The following is a 17,006-nucleotide window of genomic DNA, read 5'->3' as shown; positions in this document are numbered from 1 at the left end:
TGCCTCAGTGGAAAAGATAGATAAAAGCCGAGTTTTTTTAGTAAAGCGATAAAAGTAACTTCATTATTCTGCAAGGCAATTAATGCTTGGCTGTCATAAAGGTGGAAATAAAATAATATCTGAAACTAACAACATATTTTAGCCTTCCGTAATTACGTGAATGTATTTTAATTCACTTGATAGCTTCCAGCCATAGAAATCAATTTGACATGAGAGCAGTAAACGAAGAGGAAACAGAAAAATTACTAAATGTAAACACGGATCACGTGGAGACTAACCCCCCACCACCACCCCCCCACCCCCGCTGCAATCCACCACTATAACTCAGACTCCTCTGCCTATCAGCCCTGGATCTACGATATTTCGAACCAAGGCAATAGTAGATGGTGGTGTGGTTTCTCGATCTAATTACGTTTATTTTGTCACTATCTGCTAGATAAAAGAAAACGGGCCTTTCTAATATTGCAGGAATTTTAACACACACCAAATAAGCCAGACTGTTTTGGTAATATGGTCATTTTTATAATACGACAGAATATAATTCACGAAGTACCAATATCAAATGCCTATCTGGCCTACTACAAGCAGAAAGCTTTATGCTAGGTATAGTTTCACATTTCATTCATATACTCCAGTTTCTCAAGCATGAGATCAAAAAGTAGTAGTACAAAAATTTTGGATAAACTTGGAATCGTCATATTCTTCCATAATTTGTGTGATGTCCCTGTTTCTTATCCTTCCTTGTTCTAACAACAAACAATCTTCGAATCACTAATTCTTTAACTATTCCAACCATTGTCAAAACTCAATCTCCTGTTAACTCTAATAACCCTGTCAGAATCACCCATTTAGTTATCCAGCGATTGTTCTCCAGTTAGATGTTATTACATGTTCGTAAACATGTTTTCTGCACTACTCCCACAATGTAACTTAAGCGGCTGCTAGCTGGTGACTGTACAACTTGCCCTTTCTAGTTTAGCGATCTGACCAAAAATTTTCTGTCAAAATTTCATTTTCTTAGATACACCGAGAAGATAATACGTAATCTTTCTTACCTGTTATTCTGTTAGTCACTTATTTCCACTCTGGTAGTCTGAATCCATGGACTTCACTAGTAATTAAAACAACACTGATCATTCGCATACCCAATCAGTCTCATTCACATACCCAATCATGGACTTCACTAGTAATTAAAACAACACTGATCATTCGCATACCCAATCAGTCTCATTCACATACCCAATCAATCACAAAAACAGCAGTTGGCATTCACCCGTTCAGCTTTATTCAGTTCAACTCGTATAGCCCCATCCCTTTTTGTCTGCAGGAAAGTTTATTTCTAGATGTGACGAGGATTCCATGGCAGAGACATCATGTACACTATAGACACATTCAAAAACCAATTTATGATTCATTCAGAAATCAACTGAGAATGTGTTCAAAAATTTTCAAAAACCAACACGGATGCGTTTCAAAATCATTTGAATAATGGATAGACCAACATGTGCTAGATACTAGGCACTTTGTGACAAGGTTTTCTTCCTCAAGAATATGAATTTGTGCCCCAAAATTTCCGCCTGGTTCAGATATCACAGTTTGCTGCTTACACAGCCAACAGTGACATTTCTGTATCCAGAAGCAGGAGAAGGTACTACTCATATGCGATTCAACTACGCATGCGCTTGAGCCCGCTCGTAACTGCTTAAATGAATCTAACGTAAACAGTTGTGACGTCACGCACATCGGAGGTGATTTGTTGTTACGAAGCATTACATAGTCTTTCTAAGGCCTTTCATACATTTTGGATTTTGCTGTTGGCAGATGCTTGTATGAACTGTGTGTTTCTTTTCCGCTATATGGTGCATTTCCTTTGCAATTTAAGTTTTATTCTCTTGTTCATGTTTTGTGGCTGCAGTATTATTCTCCAGTACCGGGATACAGTAATATCCTTTGTTAGAGTATCAGTTCTTACCGGTCAAAATTACAAAAAATTAACTGATAACTAAAATAATGAAAAATTCCTGGAATTCTAAAAAACTTCCCGGGTTTTTCCCGGTTTTCTCCTGGATGAAAAAATTTCCAGGTATTTCCCGGATCTCCCGGTTGTCCCCGGTCGTATACACCCTGTACAATATAAAAAAGTAAGACAAAAGCAGTTTGGTCCATTGTCAAATCAGAGCTAGGTGTTCCAGTTAGTAGTACTGAAATATCTAGGATTAAAGTAGATCACAGCTTTATTGTAAACCTAGCTCAAATATCAGAGTGTTTAAATTAATACTTTATAAATGTGGCACAGTCAGATGTTGATGTAGCAGAGTAACAGAGTAAAGTAAATCTCTTTCGACTCCTCTAAGAAGCTGAGTATCTTATACATTTAAAAAAAGTCACAATAAAGGATGTGGAGAATGTTACATTATCATTAAAAAATAAAAACTCAGGTGGGCGGGATGGGATACTCACTAAAGTGATTAAAATAGTGTGCGGCATAATAGCACCTCTTGTAACAAAAATATTCAACCAATCTTTACAATGGGGATGGTTTCCTGGTGTTTATAGCCGGCCGAAGTGGCCGTGCGGTTAAAGGCGCTGCAGTCTGGAACCGCAAGACCGCTACGGTCGCAGGTTCGAATCCTGCCTCGGGCATGGATGTTTGTGATGTCCTTTGGTTAGTTAGGTTTAAGTAGTTCTAAGTTCTAGGGGACTAATGACCTCAGCAGTTGAGTCCCATGTGCTCAGAGCCATTTGAACCATTTGAACCTGGTGTTTATAAGTATGCCAAAGTAAGTCATTTGTTCAAGAAGTGGTCAATGGAAGAGATGGGAAACTATCACCCTATTTCTATTCTTCCAGGTCTGTCAAAAGTGTTAGAAAAAGTAGCTACGAACCAGATCAAAAATTTTATTGTAAAAAGTGATATTATTATAAGTAACCAATTTGGATTTCAACCAGGAAAAAATCACTCTGGATGCAGTGAATAACAATGCAAATCATTGCATCAGAGGAGTAAAGTTGTAGGTATCTTCTGTGATCTCTCAAAATCATTTGACTCCATGAACTAAGACCTGGTTATCTACAAATTAGACAAATAATGTTTTAAGAACAATGCTGTAAATTGGTTCACATCGTACTTACACGTCAGAAAACAAAGGGTAACAATCACTTTAGATGCAGTGAATTTTGTTCAAAATGGAATACAGTATCACAAAGTGTGTCTCAAGGCCCTATCTTGGGATCAGTTCTGTTCCTATTCTAAGAAAATGACTTACCCATAAATATAAATTCCCCAGCAGTTGTGTTTGGAGACAACACTTATGTTTTAATTGAAGATGAGAATGCAGAAAAGATTCCAAGATACATCATAAGCACACTGGATACCTTAGAAAACTAGTTCCAGTTAAATGGGTTGAAACTGAATTTTGCAAAAACCCATGTAGTACATTTCAAAATCAAACATTCAAAATATGAGGAACTTAAAATACAACTTAACAATCAGCTTATGGAAGAAGTTGACATGGTCAAATTCCTAGGACTAGATGTGGGCAAGAACGTAAGCTTGAACACACATATTGATTTCCTATCAAATAAACTATGTGTTTTGCATTCGCAATGCAAACACTAGCAAATTCCACTGACTTTACTACACAACAAATTGCTTAGCATAGTTATTTTGGACCTGTTATTAGATAGAGTCTAATTTTCTGGGGAAGTTCAAATAGTATATTTTGAATACTGAAACTGTGAAAGAAAATTGTCAGATACATGTGTACTGCACAGCAGAAGCTTGTCACCCATTATTTCAGGAGCTGCAAATCCAAACTGTTCCCTCCATATACATTTATGAAATTATAATCTTCCTACACAGTGTACAAAAATTATTTGAGAAGAATCATTTTAATCACACATATAACATGAGCAATAAAAATAATTTTATGCTACTAACAAAAAATTGAAATTATGTGCATAGACTCCACAGTATATGGGGATGACAATACATAACAAGCTAATGGACAAAAACATATTTAATATGAAGTCAGAAATTTAAAACAAGCCTACAGCAGATTCTGTGGGAGAAATGCTACAATTTAATAGAAGAATTCATAGAGGATGAAATGATAATTTGAGCAAGGGGTAATTACACATTAAGATTTTATTGTATGTATATATAAAAAGATTGTATCATTATTATAATACTGTTTGTTAAAATCAGCTGTTCTGTTTTTATGGTGACTTTTACCGCAATTTTGATGTGTCTACCATACATGAATCAAATGATTTAGATTATGTACATTATGATATTACCACAATTCACGCAGCATCACTACAAATGATTATCAGTGTTTTTTTTTTCTTTTATCACTTCTTTAATTTTTCCGATATTTGTCTTCAAGGCTGTAGTCAATAATGTATTCTAGTGCATCAGAACTTGAAATGAAAAATTCAGAAGCTCTGTCTGCGTGTAATGTTTGAATAATTCAGCCATTGTTTACAGAAATAGCTGTTTTGAATTCTAGTGGTACAAGACATTTCTGCCACCAGTATTTTGCCGTCAAAAGGGGGGGAGAAATTGTGGTCTAATGTTCACAATTACGTAACAGATCATAATTTTTCCTGGATTAAATCTCTAACCTCATGAAGTGAGGGCATGAAAAGTTGTTAGCAAAATCTCTCCCTTGGATGTGACTCCTATGTACAACAGACCTCTTCGTGCTATTCTAGAGGAATAGTGTTCTGTTTGTGGTAAACAGACATTTAATAAACACAAGGACACTGACCACACTGTGATATGCAATTAGAAAGCTACAATAAGGTAAAGGCACTGCCAGATATGTCTCTCTTCCAAGGTGGTGAATCTGCTGAAGTTTTGAGATGGGACCAACTCCAGAAAATTGGCAGTATTCTTTTGTGATGCTGCCAGCCTAGATGGTCAAGATAGAAATTGGGGGAATCTGAGTTCATGACCAGTCTTGGTGGATTTCTGGGAGATCATGACTTGTCAGTATATATGGGCCATTGCCGTGCAACTGAGTTTTTAACAGCACTGGTAGGAGGGGCAAAGGACCTAGTTGGTCAGTGTCATGAAAGCCTCAACCATTTATAGGTATTATGATATCATTAATAGAATTGGGGAGAAGAGGAGTTTGTGGCACAACTTGACAAGAAGAAGGGACCGGTTGGTAGGACATGTTCGGAGGCATCAAGGGATCACAAATTTAGCATTGGAGGGCAGCGTGGAGGGTAAAAATCGTAGAGGGAGACCAAGAGATGAATACACTAAGCAGATTCAGAAGGATGTAGGTTGCAGTAACTACTGGGAGATGAAGAAGCTTGCACAGGATAGAGTAGCATGGAGAGCTGCATCAAACCAGTCTCAGGACTGAAGACAACAACAACAACAACAACAACAACAATACCATTTCAAGCATGGCAGGCCATCACAGAATTTCTTTGCAGGTATTCAAATAAACAGCAAATCAAATGTAGTCGCAAAAGATCAGTCAATGAAATTTCCTTTGACATGAATGAATAGTTGCTAACCAATTCCTTGTCACGAAACTTAAGAACACTACATAGAGTGCACTGCTAGTAAAAGGGTTACCACCAATATATGCCAAAAATATGATGAAAACAGATAGAAGATAGAAGAAGTGTTAAATTCTTGGTATTACAGCTTGGTAACACATTCAACAGGCAGGAGCACACCACAAAACTGCTGAAGTGGCAAACAAATCTCTATTTGCAATGTGAATGTGCTGTCAGACGTAGGTGATAATATTTGTACTTTCATTCCATAATGTAATATGGGATTATTTTCTGGGGTAGCCCTCATCAGTCCAAGCTTGAGTTTTCCAGGTCCAAAAGCATATAATAAGAATTACACAGGCCAACGAAAAATTTTTTAAAAAACTTTTTTTTACTTTGATAGCTGATCTTTATAGATTTGTATGAGCTGAATCCAAATCTACCCTTAGTTTTTTGTATCGCACAGTTTTCGAGCAATATGCTTTTTTCTTATATAGCATAAAAATCCTATGCTATACAGTAAACGGAGAAATTAATGAAACAACATAAGCATGGTTTGTATTTACAGTAAGCTACTTAAAACAATGATATGTGTTAATAGAGGTTGCACTTGTCACCTAGAATTGGTTTGTAATTTCTTTCTCTTTTTTCTTTGAAGCTTCTTGTGTAGCTTTTTCTATAATGAGTCACTTTCTGAACTTCTCTGTGAAGTGACCAACTTTTTTCATCACTTTAATGTCCTGGTGAAAATGCTCTCCTTGCTCCTCACTAACACCTCCCATATTGTCCAGGAAGTAACCAAGGTGACTGTTCAAAAAGTGAACTTTCAGGCTCATTAAACATCATAAAGTTTTAAACTTCTTTAACATTGTTGCTATAACAGAAACATATTCTGGGTCTTTTTCATGTCCTAAAAACTTTGTAAGGAATTACTTGAATGATATCCATGCTTCTTTCTCGTTTAAGGTCACTGTGGATTAAAAGTCAACATCGAGCATCAATTTTCTAATGTCAGGTCCGACAAAGACGCCTTCCTTTAGTTTAGCTTCTGAAAGGTGTGGAAACTTTTGGCAGAGATACTTAAAACATGGTCCATCATTAGGCAAAGTCTTTACAACCTGTTTCATTAGGCCTAACTTTATAAGTTGAGGTGGTAGGAGTACGTTTTTTGGATTTACAAGATTTAGCGTAAAACACCCTTCTCACCAGGTTTTAAAGACTCCCTCATTGGCCAGTTCTTTCCACGCCACCGTTGATCCCTAGCCCTACTGTCCCATTCACACAAGGAACATAGAAATTTGGTAAAGCCACATTGCTGACCAAGGAGCATGCATGTTACTTATAGATTGCCACATATCATCCAACCATGAGCAGACTAGCCTATTTCATTTAGCACTACTTCTAGGTTTTGATGGCTTTCTTTCATATGCACAGAATGTCCAACAGGTATAGATGCATATGTGTTACCAATGTGTAATGAACCAGCCTTTAAACTAGTTTTGGATGAATCAATAAACAGCCTCCAGTCTTCCTTTTTGTATTCAATACCAAACTCATTCACCAGACCAGGAATGTCTGAGCAGTACATTAAATCACCTTCTTGTTGATAAAACTTGGAAAATTGCTGCTCTCTCTTTCTACACATGTATATGCTAGTTCCAATTGCCAATAAGTTGTTTTCTTTTAATCTAGAGCCAAGAAATTCAGCTTTTTCTTTCGTTAAGCCCAGATCCCTAACCAAATCATTAAGCTAGGTCTGAGTAAACAATTTGGGCTCTGGACTTTCCGTATTACAATGGAATTCATCGCCATCTGGTTCATGTAAATCAGATTGTGCACATCAGAAAATACTTCTGTTGGAATAGAATTTAAATCATCTGGTGGCTCAGGAACCAGCAATTCTACACCATGCCCTATTGGGCAGACGGCAAGTTAAGGTAGCTTATTAGCTTCTTGTTTTTCAAATTATGACCAGTAATATCAACAATGCAAAAGTAGCAATCATTGTAATGATTTCTTGGCTCCCTTCATATCATAGGAATAGCAAATCTACAGGTTTTTCTCCTACTTTTTGGACCATTTTCTCAGATCTTCAACACACACATAACATACTTTATGTGGCATCCAAGATTTATCTTAAACACCAAGTTTAGATCCAAAGTATGATAGATAAACCTTTTTCAGAAAGTATGTAATGTTTCTTTGGTGTTTTTAATCACAAATTCATTACAATACAACAAAAACTGTCAGCAGAGTTTTTACAATCACAATTAGACAATGTGCTGAGCACATGTACAGGAAATGGGAAAGTGAAGTTAGGTTGACAGTAAACAAAACACCATCTGTTAACAAAAGATAGAATTGACCTTTTTTTCACCAGTGCTGCCAACATCATCTACATTCATTACACCTCCTTTTAAAATTATTTTAACTATATAAAAGCTGTCAAATTCTTTAAAAATTGCTTAATTTAATAAATTTAACTGTAAAATGTGAAGACATGGTGGGTGATACAGTTTTTAAGTATCATATTTGGATTTCCCATCGTAAAAAAAAAAAAAAAAAAAAAAAAAAAAAAAAAAAAAAAAAAAAAAACATAAGAAGGTAGTTTCAGCAAGAAAGTTTTTCCATCATTGGCCTGTGTTATTTGTGGTGTGAACTCAAGAAAATCCTACAGAGGGCTGTGCAAGGACATACGGACGGATATTAACTACTACTTCCCAATATATTATTTCTTACTAAAATTTATCATTAAAATATATACCTCTTTTTCAAATCATTGTTATATAAATACTTACGTGTAAAGTGTATTATTGTAGCCTTAAATATGTATGCCTTGAAATGACTTTCAGCTTGTATATTTATAACTTGACTTGTCCAATGTCTTATGCATAAGCTGCTATGTAGACAACAGGACCAATAAAAAGTACAATACAATACAATACAATACAATGCAACAGCTCAATTCATGGAAACAATACTAGAAATAAGAATGCTCATATAGATTTAGTCACTCACTTTGGTCCAAAAAGTTCCCATTATTGAGAAAAACACATTTTTAGTAACTTTACAACATCCATAAAAGTTTAACTAACAATAAAGTTGAGTTTAAAAGCAGCCTAAAGTATTTATTGGTCGTCATCTCCTTTTACTTCTTAGCAGAACCAACTGATGTATATGTTACAACTAATATCAGATAATGTGAGTACTGGCACAATCTAACTTCTGTACAAATTCAGTACAGTAATGTGATCATCATAAATAATGGTTGAAAAGTGATTTTTCAATTTAGTATCTATTACCATTTAAATAAAAATAAGTTTAATTTTTTTGACTCATTCTATATAAATGACAATCATTTCACTTGTAGTCTGTGGAAAGCACATTAGTATATTTGTTTTTCATTGTAAATATTCACTGTATATTCTTGTTTTCCTGACACATTCTACATCCTGGAGAATTTCCTCACTATGCATCAATTGGAATGAAAGGTACACCTGATCTAATATAATTGAGTTGTCATTCTTAAAATTAGTGACAACATATCTTTGTTATAAAGAAAGTAATGAATTGCAAGCCTCACTGTGAGGTTTCTTCATGAATTAATACTGCTGCAAAACACCTATAAAATTAAATGTAAGTAGAATGTTGCTTTATATCATACCTTGCATCAGCTTGTAAAAAAATGGGCATGTTATCAGCATTTGCTGCAGATCCCAAAACACATACCACTTCTTTGTACTCTTGCATAATATGCAACATTTCACATGTTGTTAATGGTGTACAGTCTGTGAACAATGAAACGAGTAGTGGAACATTGTCAATCTGCTCTAAGTGCGGACGGATTTTGTCTATGCCACGAGGTAGCTTTGCCTGCAACATACAGTTCACAAAAAATGCAGATAAAATCAAAGCCAGTTAATAATCAAATTGAACTAAAACATAAGATGAATAATTTAAACATCAAACAGAAGTGTGTTCAAAATCATATTTCTGATGTTCCTTTTATTTTTTGTTAGTGTAAGTATTAACAGCTATTTTTCAGTTTCTCTTACTGCACCCATAACAACACTGTCATGTTTATAATATCCCAAGAAAGTATAACACTTACAGATAGAGGCAACAAGTTTTCCCCCTTCGATGGAACTATTTCAACCAAAGCTGCATGGAATTAGTCACTATATACATGGCTCTCTCTCTCTCTCTCTCTCTCTCTCTCTCTCTCTGTATGTAGAGAGAATTAGTCACTATATACATGGCTCTCTCTCTCTCTCTGTATGTAGAGAGAGAGAGAGAGAGAGAGAGAGAGAGAGAGAGAGAGAGCCATGTATATAGTGACTAATTCTACCAACTGTGATGGTTTTGCTACTTGGATGTTGCTCATACCTGCTGTCACTGGAGTCATGTTTGGATTGGGAATGTGATTATTTTTCTGAAAAATTGCCTGCTTAGCCAATGATAAATTTGTGAATTTCCCTATTTCTCATGTCATACCTGTCTGTATCAAGTTTTATGTGGAAATAAATCATGCATGCTTTCTACAGCAATGTGACAAGAATGCAATTGAACGCCTGCTACACTAAACAATCTGACTGGACAGATGATGACGTACTGCTCAAAACCCTCAGTTGAACTTATTAGATTAGACAGACACTGTAAACACTGTAGTACCTGACATCCAACATAAAAAGTCCATCAACAGCATCAATTCCAGATATCCCAGGATTTCTACTGTTTGAAGAACCCAAAGAGGAATGGAACATTTACAGCAGATGATTAGCACTTAATTTCCACGAAAGTTAAATCACTGACTCATTGAGAGAATGTGCATTTTTTGCAGTCAATACACCGTCATTTCTACAATTTAGTGCAGATACTAGTGTTTATGCGACATTGTGAGTGGCGAGTCCACTAAACATTTGGCTGAGTGGTGTGTGACTGGCAATTGCCATGAAGTGGATGGGCCAGTTGATACCGGGCAGAGTACCCAGGCTGTTGCAGTGAGCTGTGAACGGACATGGGAGGTTGCACCCAGTAGTTATAGCGGCCAAGGGGACATCATGCCATCACGGAAGGCAAAATGGTAGGAACCAATTATGCTAAAACTGCAATCTAAAATATTCACTGAAAACACTAAACCTAGTTCCACAAATATTACGAAAAATATAAAGAAAGTGTCAAGTTTGTGGTAGTAAGACAAGCTCACTAAAATTATTACTGTGTGTATAAATTAACAAAGTTAGTAATATTTAAACAAAAATTGATTGTAAAGTCAATGAAAAACAATGCAGCCACACAATATATGCATGTGACAGACAGGCAGGCAAGCTAGGCAAGGACCACATTTCTATTATTGTTAAACAATTATACATATAGTTCTACATTATTTATTGATGGTTCACAGGAGAGCTTCTGTAAAGTTTGGAAGTTACGAGACAGGTACTGGCAGAAGTAAAGTTGTGAGGACGGGGCGTGAGTCATGCTTGGGTAGCTCATATGGTAGAGCAATTGCCCGTGAAAGGCAAAGGTCCCGAGTTCGAGTCACGGTCTGGCACACAGTTTTAATCTGCCAGGAAGTTTCATTTATTGATTAATTTGAACAATGTACAGAGATGACTATCACCAATATGATAGGACTGTTCCATTATCCTACCAATTCATAAGTTTATTAATAATTTTTTTTTATGTGCCATCAAAAAGTAATGGGAATTTTTTAATTTTGCAGGCTTGTGCATCCAATCCTCAAAATGTTTTTTTTTTTTATCTTGTTGGTATGCATGTTCCTGATGTATGTCTGCATTTTAAGCTGTTTTGAATATTTTGTTTATTGTTTACACTCACAAAAATTAACCATGATTTCTACAGTTCAGCAAATTTTAACTTTCGAAAAGGTGGATCTAAGAATTTGAATTAAATTGTGTTTAGGAAATAGACTAAAGTGCAGCACCGCATTCAAAATGTTGACTGTGTCTTTTGGTGAATTTACTATGACTAAGGCAAGAGTTTACGAGTGGTATAAATATTTCAATGAGGCAACGACATAGGCAAGATTTTGTCAAAGGGGGGATATGATTTGCTAAGGAAGACATCAAAAAAGTTCATGTTTTTATTTATCTGAAATCAATTTTTTAAATTTATGTACATAATTTGCTTCTGGGGAGCCTTCATACAAATAGTATTTGACTATAGAAGTAAGCAAGAGAAACTTTTCTTCACCAAGTACAAGATATATTCTCAACAGTATATAAGAGAAATACCCAGATGCACAATGAAATATTTTTTACTTGGTAATTAGATAACTTCACTTTATTGCCAAACAAATTAAAACCTTGATATAATGTATTGCCTCTTTGTTAACAAAACACAGCTCAGTCTTCTAATATAAGGTTCATTACCGCAGAACAGAAGAATCTTAACGTTGGGTTGAATAACTTATAATGTTAGTGTTCAAACCTCTTTTCACAATATCTATATTTCTCCTACTGCACTGCTGTATTTAAACTTCCCATTTATCTGAAACCAAGTTAGTGTTTCTTCATCACTTCAAAGCATTCAAAGTTCCTCAATTGAATCTCAAATTTTATTAAAGTATCTTTCATTTCATGAAAATTCTTAAATTTCCTCATCTGATCACGAACTTCTTTTAAATTATTGTTTCAACAGTGAACTTGAAACTATAGCAATTAGATTAATTTACAAAACAGAACGGGACACACAAATAATATGAGCTACACTTCTGAGATCTTAACATTAATCCATGTATTGATTTCAACTATATTTGTAATGTATGTGAACTCACAAATGAGTTTTGGTTTTCCTTGATAATAAGGTTATACAGGGTGAGTCACTAACTATTGCCACCAAGAATAACCCCGAAAGTATGATAGTAGCTGAAAAGTTTGTGGGACAAATATTGCATGGGGCAATGGGAGCCATAATATGACGTTGGTTTTTCTTGCTACGTGGGGTTGCATCAGAGATATGAAGGTAAACTTTTTTTTAAGGTATGCTATAGTTTAGTACTTATTTTCTGATAGCGGCTATCGAGATGAATCCAATGATGTGTAATGTCCATTTACAGAAAGTGTTCCAAGTGATGACCATTGGTGTAAATGCAGTGCTGCTATCTTCTTATCATGGATTGAATGGTATTCCTTACACTTTGGCACTTATCGAAGCACATGCTCTGATAATTCTTGGTGGCAATAGTCTCTGATGCTACCAAACTCCTCTGTGACGTACATCAGAAGTAGTTGCTTACACGACGTTTATTTACAAACGCGTTAGAGTTGTGACAAATGGACTGACTGTTCCAAGGATATTACAAATAAGAGATTTTACAGCAGAATATCTTTCTTGTAGCAAAATCTGAAGACATGCAAGAAATAAATAACTATTCTCCAAATTAAAATAAGTACTGTTACAAGAGTAATGAAAAATTATTTTTATATAATTGTTTATACAACTTAAAAACATTATACTTTGAAGATAATCATAGAAAATCTGAAAAAAAACTTCAGTTATTAAAGAGTTACAAAAGTATAAATAAATTATGGAGGGAAGAAAAAAGGGGGGGGGGGGGGAGTGAGGTCGGGGATGCAGGGCACACTCAACTGAGATGAATTCAAGCAACCAGCTGAAAAAAATCTTTTAGAAACAATTGAATTATGCTGTCTTTACATACTCTGTCCACTCTCCACAAACCCCACCCTGTTGTTCTGTACTGGAAATGGTTTTCATAATTGAGTACCGCCCAGGTGACCAGATGGGTGATATTTTACCATTTGGGCACTACTGACAGAATTGAGCAAATCACTATCTGGGCAATATTTTTCTTGATCAATTCAATTTTTGGGCGACACATGCAAATCTAAATGTATTTTTATGCACTGAATTTAATGTAATGTTATTTGTAGTTATGTTTATCACTCTGCTGCCTTGTGAAATACTGAAATATTGCAACCCCAAAGTTCTATCAGTCTCCAGATAACAACTCCAGTACTAACATTAAAGAGTTTTGGATAGGTAATTAGGCTATTATAGTAAAGCATACATATTTTTAATTTACCAAAATGCTAGTGGACAAATTAGAATTTGGTTTTGTCGTCTTTCTTGTTACAAACTTATGTATAATTAGAAACTATCACAACAGAACACAGAACAAAAGTAATAAATGGTAGCACTTATATTAAAATCAAGTGCAAGCAAGAATTGAAGTGATTAACAAAACAATAACTAAGGTCAAGCAAGGCCAACTACGTGCAGTAGTAGGTCTTGGCTAAAGTATGAATGGGCAATAGCTGACAGTGCTATCAATATATCAATAATTGAAATCTATCGATGGCCTTGTTGACTATCAACAGGGCATAACCCTTTTTCATGGTATGACTGAAAATGAAAATATCTTTCAATTTCACTTTGCGGCAACTATGTTGTGTGTAATTTCATTTAGGTGATAGGGAGGTCTGGACCCCCTGGACCTCCCCATTTGGCTATATCCTTGAAAGAGGGTCGAGAAGACATTGAAGATGATGACCACCCTGGATGCCCTATCACATAAATTACTGATGACACTGTGGAAGAAATAGAAAATTGTTCCGGAAAATCACTCAGTCACCATCAGAGAGGTTGCTGATGATCTCGGCATATCCTTTGACTCATACCAAGCATTTTTTTTTTTTTTTTTTTTTTTTTTTTTTTTTTTTTTTTGAGCATAAAACATTTAGCAGCAAAGTTTGTTCTGAAATTGTTGGACTTTGACCAGAAATGACATCGCATAAACATCACTCAAGAATAGCTGAAGGAAGCTTACAACAATGTAGAACTTCCAAAGAAAGTAATAACAGGTGACAAAGCTTGGGTATAAGGGTATGACATCGAAATCAAGGCTCAATTGGCCCAATGAAAACTTTCTGAAGAGTCAAGACCAAAACAACTTAACAAGTTTGATCACACGTGAAGGTTCTTATCAATGTTTTCTTTGATTACAGTGGGTTATTGCCATCATGAGTTCTGCCTTATGGTCGTACAGTCGATAAGGAATGCTACCTGGAAGTTATACACCATTTTCATGAAGCAATTTAAAGGAAACGACTAGAATTGTGGCAAAACCACTTTTGGAAATTGCATCATGATGGTGCTCACACTCAATATTTGTTCAGATTTTTTTGGTAAAGAACAAAAACATAATGTTGCATTAGCCACCGTATTCACCGAACATGGCCTCCTGCAATTTCTTTCTATTCCTGAGGCTCAAGACAACCATGAAAGGATGTCATTTTGCCACCATTGATGAAATACAAACAGAAACACTGAACACTATAACGAAAAATAAGTTCCAGAAGTGCTTCCAAGAGTGGAAAAACGCTGACACAAGTGTATTGTATCTGAGGATGATTACTTTGAAAGGGACAAAGTTGATGTTGATGAATAAATAAGGATTCTTTAAGCAAACGAAAATTCCCACTTCTTTTTGATCACTCTGCTTTGTAAGATTTCATCTGGCTAACACAGAACTACATTTTCTGTAGTTCTGTTTGTGGTGTATAAAATTGATATAGCCAGCTACTTCACTTTGTTTAAAATTAAATATGTGATATACCGTTGCTCAAGAGTGGTGGTCAAGCCGTAAGAAGACAGTGGGTCATGTCACCAAGTCTTTAAATAGGCATGCGGAGCAGGGTTTGTGGGCTTTTGGTCTTCATCTCTTTGTCAGTTAGGTTGCTTTTTGTAAGGTCTGTATGCCCAGAGCCACATGGGCTTAAGTGTTACTCAGGAATCAGAAAGATTTCAATGCGCACCAGTTCGGCACTTAAGAAATAATTTGGAACTCTGAGTGCTAGTGGACACAGACTCATAGTCAGGCTAACAGTATTGAACACTTCAATGGCAGTGAATTTTTCACTGTATGACGACTTATATGCAAGGTTGAACTCTGAGATTTCGTTGCAGCTTTAGTGATTTCATATTGGACTCAATGCCTTTAGTTCATATTCATTACTGCCTATGAATGCTATGCCAGTACTGCAAAATTAATTATTTTTCTTTATTGTATTCATATTATGTTCAGTACAAACCAATGGGAGATCGCCATTTGAATAAAGTTGTATGTGATTTTGAATAAACGAATAAACAAATAATCAAAGATTAATCCTTTGGTTGTACCTACCTTGTTATGCTATGGGATCATATTCTTAATATTTCCTCCTTTACAATCACAACCCATTTCTTGACTTGTTCAATCATATCGCTACTTTGCCTCTGCTATTTAAGATGCCTCTTCAGGGCTTAAAGCAACAGAGCATGACCCAACCCATTTTGATCAGATGAGCTGTTAAAAATATAATTTAAAAAATAACAGTGACTCATTTTGATCATTGTGTGATCATCCTCAGACTGTTACATACCCTGTAAATGGAGTAACATAACAGTTATTACAGGACACATGAAGATGGATGCTGACTGCTACTGGCATGGAGCACTAATTGTTCTAGGCTGGTATGAAGAGCAGCAGCTGCATGACATGCAATTACCATCACACAAATAGCGACAGATCCGCCCACCAGCATCTCCTACATTGCACCAATGATAGCTAATGGCCATCAAATACGAATAAAATCAGTAAAATTACAACTGTGGTATGAAATATTTGTATCATGATAACATTTATGTAAATATAAAAATAGGCTTGCATAAGACATAATTAAAGAATATTTAAAAGAAGTGTGATAGAGAAATAAACCATTAACATTCAAACTTGACCCACAGTCCTGACTGGGGGGATTTGTGTATGGCATATGTCGTGCAAAAAACACTTACAAGGACGCCACTAGTAACCATAGTAATGATATGAATATTGATGTCTTCCGATTTAAAGTCAAAGATATAGAAGTGTGACTTACAATTTTTAACTTGAACATAATCATCATTGTGTACAAAAGAGGTAATAGGCTAAGTACATTAGGTACAATAGAAAGAGTACCAATGATGCTAAAAGTATGAAGGAAGTAACACAAACAATAAACCATTAGGCTTACAATTAGACACTAAGTGTCCTCTATAGTGACTTGCATATAACATCTGTAGATCAAGGATGGTTTAAAAGTTCAACACGAAAAAAATAGTAGTAGGCAAAGTCCATTAAGGTTATGAAAACAGAAGAGCAAGCAGTTTCAGAACAAATCATCAAATAGAGAAAAAGAATTTCTCTATGACATCCAACAGCTCGTTAAGCAAAGATAATTGTTTCTTTTTATGGTAAAACACCAGCCAAGAGCGGTTAGCACTCAATGCCATCAGCTCCAGCATTTTATTAATATTATAGATACAAAATGTTTTACAGTTGCATTTATATTCATGTGTCTTTTAATAAAACTTTCACATCATTCCACTTAATATAGTATGTAACAATCTGAGGATAATCAGACGATGATTGAAACCGCTCACCGTTTCTGCCGCTGCTGGCTCCGAAAGCTTGCCAATTACAA

General features: G+C 35.5%; 1 protein-coding gene across 17 annotated transcripts in view; it reads right to left on the bottom strand.

Annotated features, from left to right (window-relative positions):
* LOC126236282 (transmembrane protein 94) overlaps positions 1-17,006 on the bottom strand; it is a 538,855-nt gene that overhangs the window by 130,567 nt on the left and 391,282 nt on the right. For all 17 annotated transcript variants that reach the window (XM_049945449.1, XM_049945454.1, XM_049945456.1 and 14 more), the window contains one exon: positions 9,185-9,393. In XM_049945449.1, coding sequence (XP_049801406.1) covers positions 9,185-9,393 — 209 coding nt within the window. The remainder of the gene's footprint in view (positions 1-9,184; positions 9,394-17,006) is intronic.

This window comes from Schistocerca nitens, chromosome 2 (genome assembly GCF_023898315.1).
Source record: "Schistocerca nitens isolate TAMUIC-IGC-003100 chromosome 2, iqSchNite1.1, whole genome shotgun sequence".
NCBI classification, from domain to species: domain Eukaryota; kingdom Metazoa; phylum Arthropoda; class Insecta; order Orthoptera; family Acrididae; genus Schistocerca; species Schistocerca nitens.
This window is presented reverse-complemented; position numbering and strand designations above follow the sequence as displayed.